We start from the raw sequence: 18,793 nt of genomic DNA, 5'->3' as shown, positions 1-18,793 counted from the left end.
ATGAATTATATGCTTCCCAGCAGGCCCCCAAACCCTTAGAAGTTCTAAGTTCCACAAGGCTAGAGACTTTGGGCTATTTTGTTCCCTGCTGTATCCCTAATGCCTACAGTAGTACCCAGCACACAGCAGCTGCTTAGTAAAAAATTGTTGAATCCCCAAATCATTATAGCCAATTCATAACAATCAATCTCCATATTCAAATGTTTACCAGCCTACAGGATAGCTCCAGCTGAATGGCTACCAAATATCTCAAACTGAATAGAGGCATAATGAAATCCTATCACATTTACTCATAAACCAGCTCTTCCTCTTTTAATCCCTATAGGGACCAGACAGAAAGGATGTTGTTAGCAAGTGATGTTGCATTTACCAATTAGGTAGTTACTGTGATCTTATGAGAATCATCAGTAAACCCTCCCAAATCTTCAGACTCTAAGTTTATCATGCCTACCGTGATAGCTCCAACTCTTGCCACTCTGCCTGATAGAGTGGGAAATCAGAGACAGAAAGTACAGACTACTTTTCTATAAATTGTAATATATGCCTGTACCCAATTATTTAGAAATTTTTGGTACATAGCCAGCTATGTTAGAAAACAGATGTTTTCAATAAAGGCAAATTAGTCGGCAATAAAAAGGATGATCTTCAGGAGATAACTGCTTTGAAAGTTTTGCCTGAAAAACAGTCACGATATGAGAGGTTATGGGTAGCTGTACATTCTTGAGTTTCCTGAACCACGGACCTAATCTGTTTTGTTCATTCTTATATCTTCAGTATACAGGGCCATAGCTGGAAAATACAGGACATTCATTTGGTATCTGTAGAATAAACACTTGATGATTACTTCTGTAAAAAAAGAGACTAATGACATTAAAAGCATGCTACACATACATAAATCTCACTATAAAATAAACAACCACACGAGGAAAGGAGCAGTGGCTTAAAATTTTTTTCTGTATTAGCCCCTTCTTATTTTAATGGGATTAAAGTAAAAATTCCAAATCAATTTCTCTCATTTGTCCAATAATTATTTATAAAACACTTACTGTACATAAAACTCTATGCTACATGCTGGCAGGGGTACATAGTTATTTATAAAACACTTACTGTACATAAAACTCTCTGCTACATGCTGGCAGGGGTACAATATGAATCAGATGTGGGCCCCAAGAAGCCTACAGTCCAGTAATAGAGATAAAACATACATAATTATAACGAAAATACAAACTGTACTTGCCTCAAGAGACTTACGCATAAGATAAAGTGAAAGTTGTGGTAAAGATTACCTTGGGTGAGAGGAGTGAGCAGAGAAATCATGAAGGTGACATTTGAATTAGGCTTGAATGTAGGTCAGATTCAAAAGAAAAGCATGGGTTGTGCATGTATATGTGTTTGGGTCTGGTACAGCTGCAGGTGAGGAGGGATCAGGATACTGGAGCCGGACAAGAAAAGCACCCTGAGCAAAGAACACTGTGAACAATGAAAGTAGAAAAGCATATAGTATATACGTTTAGTTGAATCTAAATGATTCAATTAGATAACATGAAGGAAAACAAAGTTAAGCTTTGCATAAAGAAAATGACCAGGCTAAGTCTTTGAAAAACTACACTTCAGAAAAATTCAGTTATATATAGAACACACTAGATGCAAAACCATTAGTTAAGAAACTGGAAATAGGTGAGGTGAGAAGTAATCAAGATTTAACCTGAGGTGGCAAATATAAAATAAAACAAATGTTAGAAACAGCAAGTATTAAGAATATTTTGTATTTTCTGTATTTTGATGTTTCAACATCTAGTAACTTGCTGAACCTGGAGGGACTGCCCCTTCCCCGGGCTACTCAATTCCTAGACACAGTAAGGAACTTGCCTACAAGCACACTCTTTAATATGCAGACCGACCAATCCAGAGCCCATTTCCTCAATCACCTCCTTTGTCAGGCCCTCTAAGAGATCTCACTCTCTGGGTCATTATCCATTTGCCCTAATCAAGGCAGGGATAGGAACCAGAAGACTGGGCCCAGAGCCTTTTGAAATTATTCAAACAAGCCATTCCTAAACCTGCTTATTTGGCTTTGCCCATTCCTCACCATGGAAATCACAATGAAGCTTCTTGCCCGTATTTTCCCCTGGCTACTTCTACCTCCTGACTGGCCCTGGGGTTGCCTCATGTGGCCCCCTGGGTGGGTGTACCACGCCATGCCTCCTGATTCTAGGGATCAATGAGTATTAAAAAACAAACAACAAACAACTTCCTCCCTCATGGTATTTATTTCTGTGCCTATGTTTCTTACCATACCTGATTAAAGCATATCCCAAATACCCTTAAAACAGGCAGATATAAAATGAATAGGACTTACTAATTGATAATAACAAAGCCACCTTAAATTTCAAAGTACTTCTATGTTAGTTGTTCAGTTCTTTTATCTGCTTATTCCATTTTTTTTTAAAATTGAAGTATAACTGACCTATAACACTTTGTTAGTTCCAGGTGCACAATACAGTGATTATTTCTGTACATTACAAAATAATCACCACTCAAATTCTTACAATAACTTACGAGATATTTAATTGCTTTTTTATATATGAGAAAACATAAATTCAGAGAGGTCAGTTTAAATGCCCAAACTCATCCAATAACGCATTCATGTGTGTTTTTGAGCAAGTTTCTTAGTCTCTTTTTTTCCTCATATATAATTTAAGGTTAATAATAGTATCTGCCTCATAGGGTTAAGATGATGATTAGTCTTTATTTCTAAAGCACAATAAGAAGTTGAATTGTAGACATGTTTATTTTAGATAACATTGAGTGATATTCTGGTGGAGCTGCTTGGTAGCAATCAAAAATTCAAGAAGGGAGTTCCTGTCGTGGCGCAGTGGTTAACGAATCCGACTAGGAACCATGAGGTTGCGGGTTCGGTCCCTGCCCTTGCTCAGTGGGTTAACGATCCGGCGTTGCCGTGAGCTGTGGTGTAGGTTGCAGACGCGGCTCGGATCCTGCGTTGCTGTGGCTCTGGCGTAGGCTGGTGGCCACAGCTCCGATTAGACCCCTAGCCTGGGAACCTCCATATGCCACAGGAGCAGCCCAAGAAATAGCAAAAAGACAAAAAAAAAATTCAAGAAGAAAGTGAATTTCAAGGAACAGAAATGAGAGCTGGAGATAGAGATTTGAGCATCTTTAATGGAGATGGTAATCAATGAACTGAATTCCAGAAAAGAGGTATTTAGAGGAGTACTACATGAAGAGGTGAAGTTCAGAGTTAAGGAGGGGAAGATCAATAATGTCAAATGCCACAAGAGGTAAAAAGAAAGCACATTTAATTTGGTGACTGTTGAAACTTTTAGTTTACTCATTATTGACTTTTGAGTAATTTTGGTACAGCTACAGAGACAACAGATTGAAAGGGTTAAAGAGTAAACACAAATAATTCTGGCTTCTGGTCTGACATGTAAAGGCTGTCAAAGACATTGGACCTGTACTTAAAAGAAAAAGGCTGAACAAATTGAAAATCAATGGGTCTTCTTAGATCCATCAGAGAATTGAGGAAATTCCCAAACTGAAAGATGGAGATGCAGGAAAAACAGAGACTCACAACTTACTGGGGGCAGAAACTGCCACTGGAGCCAGCAAGTGGTAGGAGGACCCGAAGGGTAACTAATTGCTGAAAACGGAGTGCAGACCAATTCAAAAGAGAAAAATTCCTGGAGGCCCAACCTTAGGGAGGCCCCCCACACTTTTACAGGTTTGCCTTCATGAGTTCCACCAGACTCTCAGGATGAAGATCAGAGAATATATCCCCCTGATAGTTCCGGCCGGGGGAAAGGAGGTAACAATCTGAAATATACCTGGAATGTGTGGTTATCCTTAACAAAGAGCTGCCTTCAAGAAAAACCATTTTACCAGAGCCTAACCAACATGGAGGAAAGGAAATGTCCTACTCGAAGTCTATCTAACTTTCTTCTTCCACCTAAAGAAAAAATTTCTGAGAAATACTTGTGAAAGTTACTGCCTGGAGGACAAAGGCCCACCAAAAGATTAAGACCTAATCACAGGACTATGGAACACTTCTCCCCCTGCCCCCAACACCTGACCACTACATCAACACTGCTCCTGTACAATAACACGGGATTACAATAGGAAAAAAAATTGCAAAGCTTTATTTAAGAAGGAGTCTCTAGGGAAAGCTAAAAACATACATACAGAAGACAAAAACCAGGACACAAGAAGAAACTGAAGCCTTGGAAACCTACAGCTACATCAAAGAGCCTAATTCCTAGATAGATTAACAATAAAATCTCACACTAAAGGCTTCCTTAACCTCAGTTCATATTATCTGATGAAACATGTTCAACTTAAAGGCAAAAAATAGTCTGATGAAACAAAGCAAGCATTAGAGCAAGAAGATATGGCAGAGATTTTGAGTTGTCAAGACTGGGAATTTACAATAATTTTGATTAATACCCTAAGCATTCTAATCGAAAAAGTGAATAGCATTCAAGAACAGATCAACACTCCTCCTTCCAAAATCAAAAGGAATTGAATGAACAGCCAATCTCTGAATTAAGACGTTGTGAATTTACATGGTGGGAATGTGATACACCTTCAGTAGAAACCATACTTCAAATTTTTATCTTTTCCCAGGCTAATGATACATTGTACAATGATACTCTCTCGTGATGTTGGTAGCAAGCCACAGCTCTCAGTAAGCCATACAATCAAGAGTAAACAACTGATATACTTACAGCAATTCTGTACCTATACAATCATTATTTTTACTTTCAGTACAGTATTAAATAAATTACATGAGGTATTTAACACTTTATTATAAAACAGGCTTTGAGCAGAGTTCCCTTGTGGCTCAGCAGGTTAAGGATTCAGCACTGTCATTGCTGTGGTACGAGGCCAGTCCCTGTCCTAGGAACTTCTTCACACTGCTGGTGTGGCAAAAAAAAAAAAAAAAAAGCCTGTGTTAAATGGTTTTGCCCAACTGTAGGCTAATGGAAGTGTTCTGAGCATGTTTAAGGTAGACTAGGTGTATTAAATGCACTTTCTACTTAATGATATTTTCAACTTACGATGGTATTGGGCCATAACCTCATTGTAAGTTGAGGAAGATCTATATTGTTAAGACAATGGAAAAGATCCAATATAGGAAAAACTGGAGAAAGTAGAAAATTGATAAATACGTGTTTCATGAGATCCTAAGATCAGGATTAAGTCCCAAACTGAGGAAGATGAGCAATAACATATTAGGTCAAACCAATGGTTGTAAATGATAGTATCTATGAAATTTTAATTAGATAATATGGTTAGCTCAAAAACTGGTTATGCCACTTCCTATCTCCCGCCCCACTCTTTCCTTAACAGATAACTTCTCATTAATGTGTTATTATTTAAGAAATCCCCCAAAGAATTTTTCTAACACTCTCTCAGGTACTATGAGGGTTCTATGACATTTAAAAAATTTACATGAAATAAAACTTAATTTTACTTTGAGATTTCCATACCTACAAGTAAAAACAAAAACCAGACAAGATGAGCAGTAGCTAATGTTACTGAAGTACATATTCATTCATTTGCTGTCAGCAAGTATTTATTGAGTGTCTTCTTCAATTCTAGGCAATAATGGTGGAAAAAAATCTCTGCCTTCACAGAATACATCATTGCTTGGATGAAGACAGATTAACAAATATATAATATGCCAAACACGAATAAGTTTTATGGAGAAGAATAAAGCAAGTTGAGGAACCTGTGCTGGGAGGAGTATTATTATTTCATGTAAGGTACTTAGGGAAGGACTCTTTGATGAGGTGACACCTGAAGGAAATGAGTCATGAGATTACAAGGGGGTATAATATTCTAAACAACAGCAAATGCACATCTTGAGGTAGGGAAATGTGCCTGTACCGTTGTGGAACCATCTGAGTGTATTTAGTCAGCCAAGGCGAAGAGTCCAAGGTGAGGTCCTGTAGGGCCCTGCAAGGATGTGGGCTTTCACTCTGAATGAAATGGGAAAAACTGGATGCTTTCCAGAAAAGCCACAGTGATTTACATGTTGAGGGTGACTGTTAGAGGGGGAATAAGTTCAGGTTTAGATACGAATTTTGAGATGCCTATTAACTCCTAAGTGCAGATGTTTGTCTGTTTTCGTGGAAAAGCCTACAGATAAACTTGTAAAGCATCAGTATACACGTAATTCTGAAAGGCAAAAAACAATAGTGCGGAAAAGAGGTTTAAACACTGATCCCAGCAACACTCCCACATTTAGGTATGGACGAGATGAGGTACCAGCAGAGTATTTTGAAAAGAGGCAGACATAAACCAAGGGGACAATTAAGGAGGGGTGGTGTTCCAGAAACCCAATTATGTGATTCGAAACTCAAGAAGTGATAAACTAGATGAAAACTGCTAATGAATGTGTTAGAAAAGAAACTGAGAAATGTCCAGTTGGATAGCTGGAGAGCTATTGCTTACCTTCACAAAAGCTATTTGTGTGTGTGTGAGAGAGAGAAGTGGTAGGATGGACAAAGACCTGAGTGCCATATTCAAGAGAGAACGCAAGGTTCTCTTCCAAGTTCATTCAACAAGTTCTGCTAAAGAAAGACAGCTGGAAGAGAATGGAGAGCAGAGTCACAGAAGGCTTGAAAAGAGAGAACAAAAGTGGTCTGGAAGCATAGAAGGGCCGAGGAATTAGGAAACTTTAGTGGGGCTGCTGGACTAAGGGACCATATAAGTTTAAAAGTGAGACAAATCGCCAGAGCCGTCTGTTTTTCTCCAGCCTCTCATCCACTGCTGCAGAACAACAGAACGTTGTGAGCTGGAATGAGTTTTAAGGGAGGATGGTATGAGGAGGAGGCAGGAAAAAACCTCGACTACAGCGCATAGCAATGTACAGTCTGGTGAGTCATAGAAGTTGAGAGGATTGAACATCTCGGCACAATTTGAAGGCAATAGGCTTGAGACTGCAGACCGAAAACAAAACAAAAAAAAAACAGGAGTACTAGGACGAAAGGTAGTTCTAAACGGGCGGGTAGTTCTAAGAGAGCAAGCACAGCAGTAGAGGTTTAGAAAAGGATGTATTAGGTCGAGGAAGGAAACACTGCCGCCTAGGAGCTTCGAAGATTGCTGATTGAACACAGATGCAGTAAAAGACAGGCTCTGAAAGGGCTCTCTCCGGGATCAGGCGGGATGGACTAAAGTTTCAGCGCCGGAACTTACACCCCGAGATTCTGCTGCTTGCGGCTGTTTACCGGAGAGATGGGCATGGCGGCGACCGGATGGGAGTGGTCGACCACCCCCTTCCTTGGCTGCTTCTGGAGACCCAGTATCCCAACCCTTGGCGTTAGCGGCTCCAGCTGAGGCACGGGAATGTTTGCCGGGCGTCATGGAGACAGTGGAGCCCTGGCTCAACAAGCGGCCGCGCGGTTGGCTGGCGGCTAGAGGCCCAGGAGGAGGGCGGAGGCGAAGGGGAGGGCAGAGGGTTGGCGGAGCAAGAGGAAGCTCCGGCCGACGACTAGAAGAAGGAGGCGGGCGGCCCGGGCCCCAGGCCCCTCCCAGGTTCTGAGTCTCCCCGGCTGCAGGCGGATGGATGGGGCTTCTTCAGGCGGTGGCGGCAGCAGCGAAAGTGGCGGTGGCAGCAGCGGCAGCGGCTGTAAGTGCAGCCTCCATAAACCATCTATCCTCTCCTAGTCCTATTTGGGATGAAGGGCTCTCCAAGTGTCCCCGGTACCCTTTTTCTCCTTCCCCTCCCCCACCGCACTGTATCGCCCGGAAGATCCTTAACTTCCGGGGAGGGGCTGAGAGATCAAGCCCTTCTCGCTCCCCCTCCCGAAGTGGCACCGGCCACCCAGGGCGCATGCGCAGCGCCTCTCCGCCGCCCACCCCTTCCCAGCCGGGTCTTTTGCTTTGGCGGTGGTGGCTGCAGCGTCGGTCTCCCCCAGCATCCGCGGCGCGCTGGGAATCCGCTGCGGAGTGAGTTCGCCTCGCCCTGTCGGCTTCCGCCCCTTTCTCCAGTCTGATCCCGAACCTGGTCGGGGTGGGGCCAAGCTGATGGTCCTCGTGGCTCCGCCTCTTTGGCTCTGTATCACGGATTCGATCCCACTGCAGCCCTAGGGGGAACCGGCCCTTTTCAGAGGGAGTGAGGGAGGGAAGAGAGGTTCGAAGAAGGCGTTATTGTAAGGGAGTGAGGTCCTCGCAGCCCCACCCTGGAGACAGATGCCTCCCCCGCCTTTGAATGGCCTTGTTCTTTCAGCTTTTGGTGGACAGATCTCTGGCCTGGAGCCCATCGCTAGTCTTCGTTTGCTATGTGACCTTGGGCGAGTCATTATCCATCTCTGGGCCCCATTTATCCCCAAAGCTTCCTCCAACGCTAAAACTCTTAATTTTGCGGAAGAGCTTATGCAATTACAAGACTGGCCCCTCCACTGAGGCCGCTTAGCTGAGACCACCCGGAGTTGAGTGAACCTTTCTTCAGTCATGGGTGGAATAAGGCGACCTATTTTTGGGGTCGCTTTTATTTCATTACCATCAGTTACAGACTGCATGACCCAAGGCTCATTAATGTTTTTCTAAAATTGTCGTGGGATTCCTGTCCCAATTCTTGACCGTGTTTTAAAAAATTAGAGACAGGGTGAATGGGGAGCTTGTGGTATCATCGTCTTTGGTCTCCTTACTACTGAGGCTCTCTTTCCTTTGATCCAGATGGTGTGGTGGCTCGATTCTCCCAGTGCCTGGCTGAGTTTCGGACGTGGTTAAGAACCAACTGGTTGAGGTTCAATGCAGACAAGACGGATGTGATGCTGGTAGGCAGGGGCACGCTTGGAGATTAAGGGAGGGAAAGTCCAAACTCCCTCAAGTAATATAAATGTTATATTACTCTTCTAGTGTATGAGAACGACTGATGGGCTAATAATTTCCAGAGTTTGGATGAGATAAAAATAACATGTCAAAAATATTAAAACTATTGAAATATCAGTTTGTGGTAATCTGATAAAGTGGAACCACTGGATACAATTCTTTATGTAAAAATTATGAAAAGAAAAACCAGAACTGTTCTTTGAAGAATCGAAAGGCTATATATATGTGTGTGTATTTGGAGTGGCATTAATAAAAATCAAACTAACAAAAAGATGATGCTGATTGTTGCATAGATGTGGGGCTTACAAATGTAATGCATTAATTACTACTTTGTAACCTACATTCTGCTTGCTAAAGTAAAGGTAAAATTCTCAATTTATCTAAAATCTCAATTTAAAAATAGGTGACATCAACATTTAGGTATTCTCAACCAAATTCATAGTTATCCATAAATTTTTACCTGCACATCATGTGTAGGCTGTCACTTTTAAATAAAAATTTTAGGAAATAGTTTACAAAGTAATCTCAAAAGGGACTCGTGGACTCTGAAAATTGTTAGATACAGAATTTGATTTTAGAATTGTGAATGTGCTGTATTAATCTGTTTCATTTAAACAGTCTCAGAGTCTAAATTGTTACAGGTATTTTCTTGGTGCATTTTGAGAGGTACCTTTCTGAATTGCATAACGTGTTTTTATAGTATTGGTATACATTACTTATATTTGAATCAAATATTGGTACCAAATTAAAGGTTATATTTCTTAGATGTATGTAAATTGCCAGGTTTAATTATTGGGCTAGTTTGAGGTACTGGTTGAAGTAAAATTGAGGCTTAACATGCTTTTCTTAATAGCAAAATAATAACTTTGAGGGGTTCGTGTATGTGTGCATGTGTGTGTGTATGTATGTGTATTGGAGCCTCTATAAAATTGTTTAATAATTTTTTAATGGAGTATGCAGTAAATTGCTTAAAAATAATTTCCCAAAATAACAGCAGTTTTGAGTAGCTTAATGTGGTAAAAGTTGATGTTAGTTTGCCTGAAAATAAGGAAGCCTTTAGGTGGAGAATGGGAGCTAAAGAGGCATTTATTCAGGCTTTGTATAGTGATTTTTTTGTTTTAAGGCATTAGCCACAAACCTCACATATAATTGGAATTAACAACACCTTTTAGCCTAACTGTAAATGTTTTACTACACAATTCTAACAGAACTACCATTTTGGATATCGCAATAATAAAGACTGTAAACTAATAATTTTAAATACCTAATCGGTAATGGTGAATTTTCTCATACTGTCAACTCTATAACGTCCCATTTTCAGTTCACCTAGTATCAGTAGGATTTACAGATTTATTTTTGTTAACCCAAGTATAAATATTAAGTGTTTGTATTTGAATACAAAGAAGACATCTGTTGAATTAATCCAAAATGCTGGAGAACTCAAGGTAACAGGAAGAAGTAAGAAGGAGGTAGATTCTAATTTAATAAAAAGAAGACTGTTCCAAACATTAGAGCTTTTTTTTGAAAAGAGCAGCCTTATCATGAGAGAGTGAGTCACTGGAGGTGTTTAAACATAGGCAGAAAAGCCTGGTAGTGGGGAAAATGGAATGAGGGATTCCTACCTAGACAGGGTAGAAATTGACTAAAAACCGCTAAGGTCCCATCCAACATTAAGATACTACAGCTCATGAATCATTAAGTTTTACATATTTGATACTAAAGAGGTGAGCAAGAGTTTTGAGAAAGATTAGGCTATCCTTAAGATGGCTCCTAAAATTTTTTAAGATAGAATAATAAAAGGGGAGTAGAATTCAGTACTATTGAATTCAGTGTTAATATATTACTCGTGACTTACAATATTGGAGGTGTTTCCCTTTACCTTTACGATATCTGAACCTAAAAAACAAAAAAATCACTTAACCCACATTTGCAAAAAAAAGGAAGGAGAAAAATGTAGAGGGAGTTTTCCCCCAAACTATTGTTAAAATTACCACTTAAAATTAGTAAAATTGATACACAGTATTAATAGACTTTAAAAAGTCCTTTGTCAGTAGATACCTAGTCAAATATGTCCCAGATCTCCATATTCCCGACAATTCGAGAATTCATTCAGTAGCTTAAGGGATCGTGATCCCCAGCTCTTTATCACAATGGTGATCTTTGTTGGAGGTTTAAACTGAAGAATCAAAGATTAAATGGTCTTAAGCAAGTTATTCCTGTACCTTGCATTTTGACAATATGTTTAACTCTCCTTTAGGTAACCAGCTAAATTTTCATTTATTGGCTTTCATATTTAAATGGATAATTCTCCTTCAACCTGATGGTTTTATAAAGCCTGAGTTCCTACCTCTGGGCCTCTTATTCTTTGTAGCTTTACCCACCTCAGGTCTGTGCACATCCATTGTTCTTTGCCTTCACAGCTATTTCCATCAAGCATCTCAAAGTGAGAAGTGTTTGAATATGAACTGACTTATATAAAAGTCATTTCTGTTTCAAGTCCAAAGGACTAAGGTAATTCAACAGGGTAACTCTTAGAAGCTTTATACCTATGCTAAAATACTTATTCCCCAAGGAATCCTGAAAAACACTTTTATATAAGTATTCTAAAAAATAAAATGAAAATACTGTACAGTACAGTTAATGGTAAAAATTGTTTATAGATTTGGGAACCTTAAAGTTTTCCTTTCTCTTCTTTCCCTTGCTTTTCTTTCAGTAGAAAATGTGCATCAGATGTTTATGTTTAATTGGTTTACAGACTGTCTGTGGACTCTTTTCCTGTCAAATTACCAGGTAATGTCCTTTCACTTAGCAGCTACTTCATATACCTATAAATGCACAAAATATTCATTCACAAATTATTATGGGACATAAGAATTTCAAGTTAATGTTGAATCTTTGGAAATCAACTTCTTAATGTCTGGAATTTTAAGGAAATATAAATAACTTAAAACAACCTTCCCCATATTCCATTGTAAGTATCAACTTAAAGAAAAACTGTATATATGCACATTTATGCAATATATTGTGGTGCTGGCATCACGTTATTTGGAGGGAATGAGCAAGTTTCATAGTTAACTGGTTGAATTCGGTAGTCATTTTCGAAATTGCCTTAAGAAGACCCTTGAACATTTGGGAGAAAATGGTCTTTGTGAAATAAGACTTTAACTCCTGGTTTGGTAAAATGTTAGTGCGCGTTTTAATCACGTTTGCATTACGCAGTATCTGCTTTAGTAATGGAAGTGAAACGTGTTTGTTATTTTGCTGGCAATCATCAGAACTGGCATCAAAGCCAACTGGCAGTTCTAGGGCAATACATTAAAATAAATTTTTAAATTGCAGGCACTGGAAATAGGCAAGTTCTCCCTCCATGCAGTCGAGTCGGAGATTATTTATATCCATCAAAGAGCAGCTTTTCAGTATTTCACATTTAAATTTTTTCTCTAGTTGTGCAGAATTCAACCCTTACACGGTTATGTTGATACTGGCATCGCCGAAGGTGTGTGAGGAAAAGCAAATGAGATATGAGGATGTCAGACTACCTAGCGCAATACCTTTTTCTCTGCTCTGACCCGTAAGATTCTGAGATAGGAGATTTTACACTTTGTCGGGGATCAATCAAGAAAAATATTTATCAAGGGATAACCGCTTTGAAAGCGCACTACTTGCCGTTGTTGCATCAGAGCAACATCCGCTTTCCAGCAAATGCAGTTCAAACAACGCCTACACGTAAAACGTAACGTATCTCTCCCCCGACGTGAATGCTGGACGCGACTCCTTTGGCTCCTTCCCTTGACCTCTAGTCTCTGGAGCCCTCTCCCGGGCTGGAGTCACGGATCCACTAGGGCAGGGGAGGCGCCGGACGCTGAGATGCCCACCTCCCCCCCCACACCCACCTTGGCTCCACCCCCTCTGTGCTCCTCTCGGAGTGGGCTGCCTCGGGGCCGCGCGCGCGCGCGCTCCTGTTCCCGCGCGCGCCGGCCTTTTCCCTCCATTCCAGCTCAGCCCGGGCGCCGCGAGGGGGCGGAGTGGGGTGTGGTGGGCGCGCTCGGGCGGCTCCTGCGCGTTCCCGCCGAGGCAGCAGCGGCGGGAGCGGCAGAGACGGCGGCTGGAGTCCCGTTGCCGAGTCTCACATCCGGGTTCTGGCCGTGACCCAGCTGCGGCCGCCGCGGAGATGTGACCCGTCAGTACGGCAAATATGGCGGAGGTAAGGGAGCGAGCTCCCCCTCCCCGTCCCGGAGCCGGGCGCCCCGGGGTCCGGGCCGAGGAGAAGTGGAGTGGGCCTGGCTAGGAGAGGCCCAGCCCTGCTGGCGCCACTGCCCACCTGTTGTCCGGTACAGGCCGCGCTCTGGGCTGGAGCTTTCCGTGGAACTTAGTTGGGATGGGTCCGGGGGTAGGAGGAAGCGGAGGCGTAGTTGGACTTCGGGGGCAGTTGCAAGGGGCGAGGGCTGCGGAGCAGTGCGAGCGGAGAGGGGCGAGGGGGAGGGGGCGCCCGCGGGGCTGGGGCGCGGGTGGCGCAACTTCGCCGGCCGGTGCTAGGGCCGGGAGAGGAGCTGCCGCTTCCTCTTACGAAGTTTCTTCCCTCCCTTACTGAGATGCTGTTGCGCCCTTCCGCGTCGCCCCCGCCGGCTTGCTACTGACATCCCGTCTGTGTTGGGGGAAAACGTAAGGACAACGGTCTTTGATTAACTCTCACATTTTCTTGATGGCGATTAGCTGTGCGTGGAGGAATGAACCTGGTCTTTCGCAATCCATTTGTAGAGCTTGGGGGAATCTCCTGGTTTCTCCAACATCCCCTCGCCTCCCCCTGTAGAACCTCTTTTTTTCTCTCTTTACTTGTCAGAAGAGTTGCTTTTCTCTTTTTCTCCCCCCCACCCACCGCCTTCACTTTGCAGGCATTTTTTGCTTCCCTTCCAAATTAAGAGTATCTACTTTCTTTTCCAAAATTTTTCCACATAGGGAAGAAATCCCCCCCCCCCACGCCCCGTTTGCTCTTTACTGGTAAACTAGTTTCCAAAGCCCCCTTTCTTCGGTGGTAGTTTTTTTGTTTTTTGTTTTGTTTTTTTTTTTTAACATTTTGGGGCCTCAAATCGTCGGGCAAACAACTTGTTATGATTAATTTTGAATTTAGTATATGCTATTGGAGATTTAAATTTTTTGCCTGTGTTTTGAAGCTTTAAACATTAGGGTTTTTTTTTAACCATTTTTTCCCATTTACCCTCTGAAAAATTTCGATATCATTTACTCGCTGAAGTTCAGGGGGTGATATATTTGGACTTTATGTCTTCTTTAAGTAGAGCCGCTTGATAAGGCTTTTTTTTTTTTTTTTGATTGATAAGGCATTTTGTTTCTTAGAATTACCATTTTCATTGCCTCAGAGGGGCTTAAAAACATTCAGGAAGTAGGTAGTTATATTTACTCTCCAACCCCCGATTTTCTCCGTCGTTTACTAAGTGAAGTCAGTGATGAGTACATTTTTATCACTACCATCATACCTCCTTTTTAAACCTTGGCATACAGAAACATCGATTATGGGGGAAAAAATTTGGAGGCATTTTCTTGTACCTGTTGAATGGAGTGACCTAAAGCTTAACAGTTTTCTGGAGTGGCTCTTAGGGTGCTCCTTCTCCCCTTCTTTACGGAAATACTGATTTTATATTTATGTCCTGGGGTATTTGCTATTAGAAGAGGAGGAGATTTTACTGTAGCAGGATTGGTTGCTGCTAGGATTGTTTCTAAACGTTTGGTATTTCTGATTTAAAACTAAATTTAGATATCAAGATTTATTTCTATTTCTTTTGCTCTGTGTAGCTAAGGAATTATATTTCAAGGAATATGAGTTGGAGAAAACATAGTACTTTGTATTTCACTTAAATCTGATTGCATTTATTCCACTGGGCTGAAAGAATTTTAGTAGTGATGAGGTTGTTAAATGTTTCTTTCCTGGAGTTCCCATTTTGGACAGCGGGTTTAGAAGCCGACTGCAGCAGCTTGGGTCGCTTCGGAGGCTTAGGTTCGATCCTCGGCCGGGTGTGGTGGATTAAAGGATCCCGTGTTGCTCCAGTGGCTGATTCAGTCCCTGGCCTGGGAACTTCAGTGTGCCAGGGGTGCGGCTGTTTAGAAAAAAATAGTTTCTTTCCTTCATCTGTAAGAGGGAAAAGAGTTCTATGTAACTGGACATACATATATATATATGTGTATATAGTCAGGTAGTCTAAAGTGGACCCCCATTCAGTTTATGCCCATTAGATAAGCAGCAGTGTGCTATAATAGGTGATGTGGTTTCTTTCTCCATGGTGATGCTCGCATTGGTTTGAGCTTTAAATTCTGTAGTTATATTTTAAAGCAAGATACTCTTGAGGGAAAAGGAGCTTAGTGTATGAAAATACAGTGTGAAATTTAAGTTTAAAAAACCCTACTCAGAAATTTTAATTCCCTAATACACTGAAAACTTAACATACAAATGAATGCACTTTAACATTTTATTTATTTTAGAAATTAAACATGGTTGCATCCATGTAAGAGAGGAAAAGCAGTATTATGAGTTGCTAATCATCTCCTTAGTTTCAGGTGTATGTTTTAGTTTTCTTAAAAGTTGCATCACTTGGAGAGTGGAACACTTACGTTTTGTAGGAAAGCATGAATGGTTCAATTTCAAAAAAAAAAAAAAAAAACCCGAATTTTGTTTTCAGTACGTTTTTTTAGCGACCTGCTGTCTTTTAAAATTTGATCTTTTAGGCGTTCTTGTCGTGGCTCAGTGGTTAATGAACCTGACTAGTAACCATGAGGTTGCAGGTTCGATCCCTGGCCTTGCTCCGTGGGTTAAGGATCCAGCATTGCAGTGAGCTGTGGTGTAGGTTGCAGACGAGGCTGGGATCTGACATTGCTGCGTCTGTGACATAGGACAGGAGCTACAGCTCCGATTTGACCCCTAGCCTGGGAACCTCCATATGCCTTGGGTGTGGCCCTAAAAAGACACATACAAAAAAATTTCATCTTTTATATTCTTCAGCTGCTTGTAGATGGTTTTATTTGTAGTGAATTTGGAGGGAGAGTGGAGAAAACCTAATTTGTGTGCTACAGAGATTCTAGAACAGGTGAAGAGGTGAAAGGTAAATTTAATTTGTAGTTTTCCTAAGTTAGTATTTTAGTAATTAGAATGATTTTAGAGAGTAGTCATTTTAAAAATTAGATTAAGGAGAAATGCTTGGTTTATAGAGTGCTTTTACTTGCTTTCATGAGATTCATTCTTTATGATATCAGTATAAGGCATATGGTAAAATAAATCAAATGCCATGTTATTGCGTTTTTGGTTAAGTAGACCTGAGGATTGATGCTAACTGGTGAATAAGTGCAAAGTGACAATATGCATTTATTTCATAAATCTGAGGGGAAAACAGGTTATTGAAGAAACATGTCTCCAGAGAAAAATGTAGATATTATGCTTCTGGGCTTTTTTGTTGTTGTTTCCTACATGGGAGAATGACCCTGAACTTGTTTTTCCAGGAAAATATTTAAATCTTAAATGCAAATTTCTCGTAATATGAATACAAAATACTGATTTTTTTCATACTTGATCTCATCATCTTAGTCCATAATAGGAAATATGTATTTAGTGGTTATTGAAACCATAGTAATATTGAAAACATATTTAATGTTCTTAGAGGTAATGGTATGTGCTCCTTTTCCCAGTAATTTTTAGTAATATTTGTCATTGCTTATTTTAAAATTATTAACCTTCTAAAGGAGGCTCTCCTAGTCACACTTAAAGGAAGGAAAAATTATAGGGTAGTTGCAGTTTTACAAAGGCAGTGAAAAAGAGTAAGAGGAAGAAATAGTCCTTTGGGTTTTATAAGGAATGTGGCATGGGTACCTTTGGGAATGAACAATTTGTCTTTCATTTCAGAATTTGTAAACACATAGGCACTTCCTTTTCAATGGGAAAAAAAAAAGCCACGGCATAGTGCAAGACCTATCTTTTCACCTAGGTCATATTGTTGTCTCGTAAAGAAAAGAAAATTTAATGGATTTGCTATCTGTATTAGTCTTAAAGTATGTTAGTATTTTCCAAAGGAATAATCTTATTTATTCACTATCACATGTATTCGTTCATTTCTCTTAAAAAGACTCCTCATTTAGCATTTTTCGAGGGTATTTGGATTTTGTTTCTTAAGGAAATAGTATCATCTTAATAGTGTCGATTTCCACTCTAAACAAAACTTGTTTCACTGCAGTGAATTTAGGCCTTAAGTAATTTCTCTATACTAGTAATGAAAAAAACTTTTTAGTATTTATATTTCAGATCTGTTAAGGATTTATCCAAAGTACTTAACACCAAATGCATGAGAGTCTTAAAAAGCTTAATTCAGATGATGTAATATTCAAAGTGCTTGATAAAGTAGGAAAGATTAGTTGGGAAATGGAGAAGTGAGTTACTTTTAGAGAATTCTTGAGACTAGTCATTTTCCCAAATCAGAAATAAAACACTGCCATTGAAACTTCAGCATCTTTATGAAAAGTAATCAGCAACATAGAAATTTCTTCTTTGAAGTTCAGATAGAGTCCCTGTATATTTCAAAAGATTTGCAAGTGGTTTCAAAATCCATTGCAGTGATTAAGTTCAGGTACCAGTTGTTACTTTGAACCCGTTCTATTTGACTTACGCTGTGGCTTAGAATGACTGTTATAATTAGATATAATGTATATGTTTATGTCTATGTGAAATTCATAAAGTAGCACCCCCTAAAATATTTTTGCAAATTGAGATATCTTTTTGCAGTAGTCCTAGATTAAAAAAAAAATTAGAGTCTATTAAACCTATCCCATCCATTTAGCTAAATACTCCTCAGTAGTGTTATATCTTTTGAGCAATTCATAATAAAAGTAAAGAACTTAGATCTCCAAAGAAATTGAACTAAACTTGAAGAAATCTAAATCTTTTCATCTAAGGGAAAATGAAACTGAGCAGACTTTATGCAGTTTGTCCTAGATCATGTACTTTGTGGCACAATTAAGACTGCAACCTAGTAGGCTTCTGAATTCCTAGTGCCTAGTAATAGCAGTTCATCCTCTAAATTATTACTACCGTAGTAATTTTGCCAATTTTAACTCCAGGGCTTTCTTTACCAGCAGCAAAGTTAAGTGATTTAATTTTGCACTGAGAAAGAGGGATTGTGAGCCCTTGGAACTGTCTCCCTGCCTTCTCCACCCTGTCATAGGGCTCCTAACTCCTTCCTGTCTTCATCCCTGTTGCAGTGAAAATTTCTGATTTAATGTCTACATTACTTAGTAGGTGATAATGATACTTAAATGGTGGTGGAATTGGGTTGAGGGGAACAATTAGTTCTGACAGTTATACTCATTGAAAATAAGCTTTTGATTACCTGGAGCAAAAGAGTCTAATGATTACTCTGTTTTTACTTATTTATTTGTTTTAATAATGGTGATATTCTAGTTAGTTGGTGTTTTATTCTCCCAGTTTATGATTTTCTGATATATGGAATATTTCTTATGATGGTCTAGAAAAATACAGAAGAAATATTTGAACAAGTCTGAGGCATTGACTCTTTGTTACAACTAGTAGGGCCTTGATATTTCTATATCATATATATGGGTGAAAATGTAAAAATAAAGATCACTTTTTAATTTGATTTAGCCTACCTATTCTCTGTGTCTGTCTCTAATGTTTTTCATCTCAGAACAGTTATTTATCAACCTAAAAGACAACTAGGTTATTTTTCAAAATTGTAGACTCTTTAAAAAAAATAATGGACAAAAGAAAAAGAAATAATGGCAAGACTAGGTTTTCTTGAAAATCTAAAAGTAAGGGAAGAAAATGAAAATGGCTCATAATTCCACAAAATAATCTCCACTGACTTTCTTTTTAAATAACATAGAGTAGTGCTTGAAAGTGCTTAAAAAATTCCAACAGTACAGAAAG

At 39.9% G+C, this 18,793-nt stretch overlaps 2 protein-coding genes across 9 annotated transcripts in view; one reads left to right on the top strand and one right to left on the bottom strand.

Moving 5' to 3' along the window:
• The window catches only part of DNAI4 (dynein axonemal intermediate chain 4), a 74,972-nt gene extending 67,574 nt beyond the window's left edge, over window positions 1–7,398 (bottom strand). The window contains 3 exon segments of the mRNA XM_047788724.1: window positions 7,219–7,279; window positions 7,282–7,329; window positions 7,332–7,398. Of these exon segments, the coding sequence (XP_047644680.1) occupies window positions 7,219–7,279; window positions 7,282–7,329; window positions 7,332–7,386 (164 nt within the window). The 5' untranslated portion in view covers window positions 7,387–7,398.
• Window positions 7,399–7,454: 56 nt separating this feature from the next.
• Window positions 7,455–18,793, top strand: part of MIER1 (MIER1 transcriptional regulator) — a 69,774-nt gene continuing 58,435 nt past the window's right edge. Inside the window, exons 1-3 of one of the 8 annotated variants that reach the window (XM_047788732.1) lie at window positions 7,495–7,651; window positions 8,701–8,801; window positions 11,573–11,646. In XM_047788732.1, the coding sequence (XP_047644688.1) occupies window positions 7,585–7,651; window positions 8,701–8,801; window positions 11,573–11,646 (242 nt within the window). In that variant the 5' untranslated portion in view covers window positions 7,495–7,584. Of the gene's footprint in view, window positions 7,652–7,859; window positions 7,972–8,700; window positions 8,802–11,569; window positions 11,647–12,902; window positions 13,061–13,412; window positions 13,519–18,793 lie in introns of those variants that run through there. The other 7 variants (XM_047788726.1, XR_007136110.1, XM_047788725.1 and 4 more) reach the window with 7 other exon arrangements.

Source organism: Phacochoerus africanus, chromosome 8 (assembly GCF_016906955.1).
Source record: "Phacochoerus africanus isolate WHEZ1 chromosome 8, ROS_Pafr_v1, whole genome shotgun sequence".
NCBI classification, from domain to species: Eukaryota; Metazoa; Chordata; class Mammalia; order Artiodactyla; family Suidae; genus Phacochoerus; species Phacochoerus africanus.
Note: the sequence above shows the minus strand (reverse complement) of the source record. Positions and strands in the feature narration are given on the sequence as shown.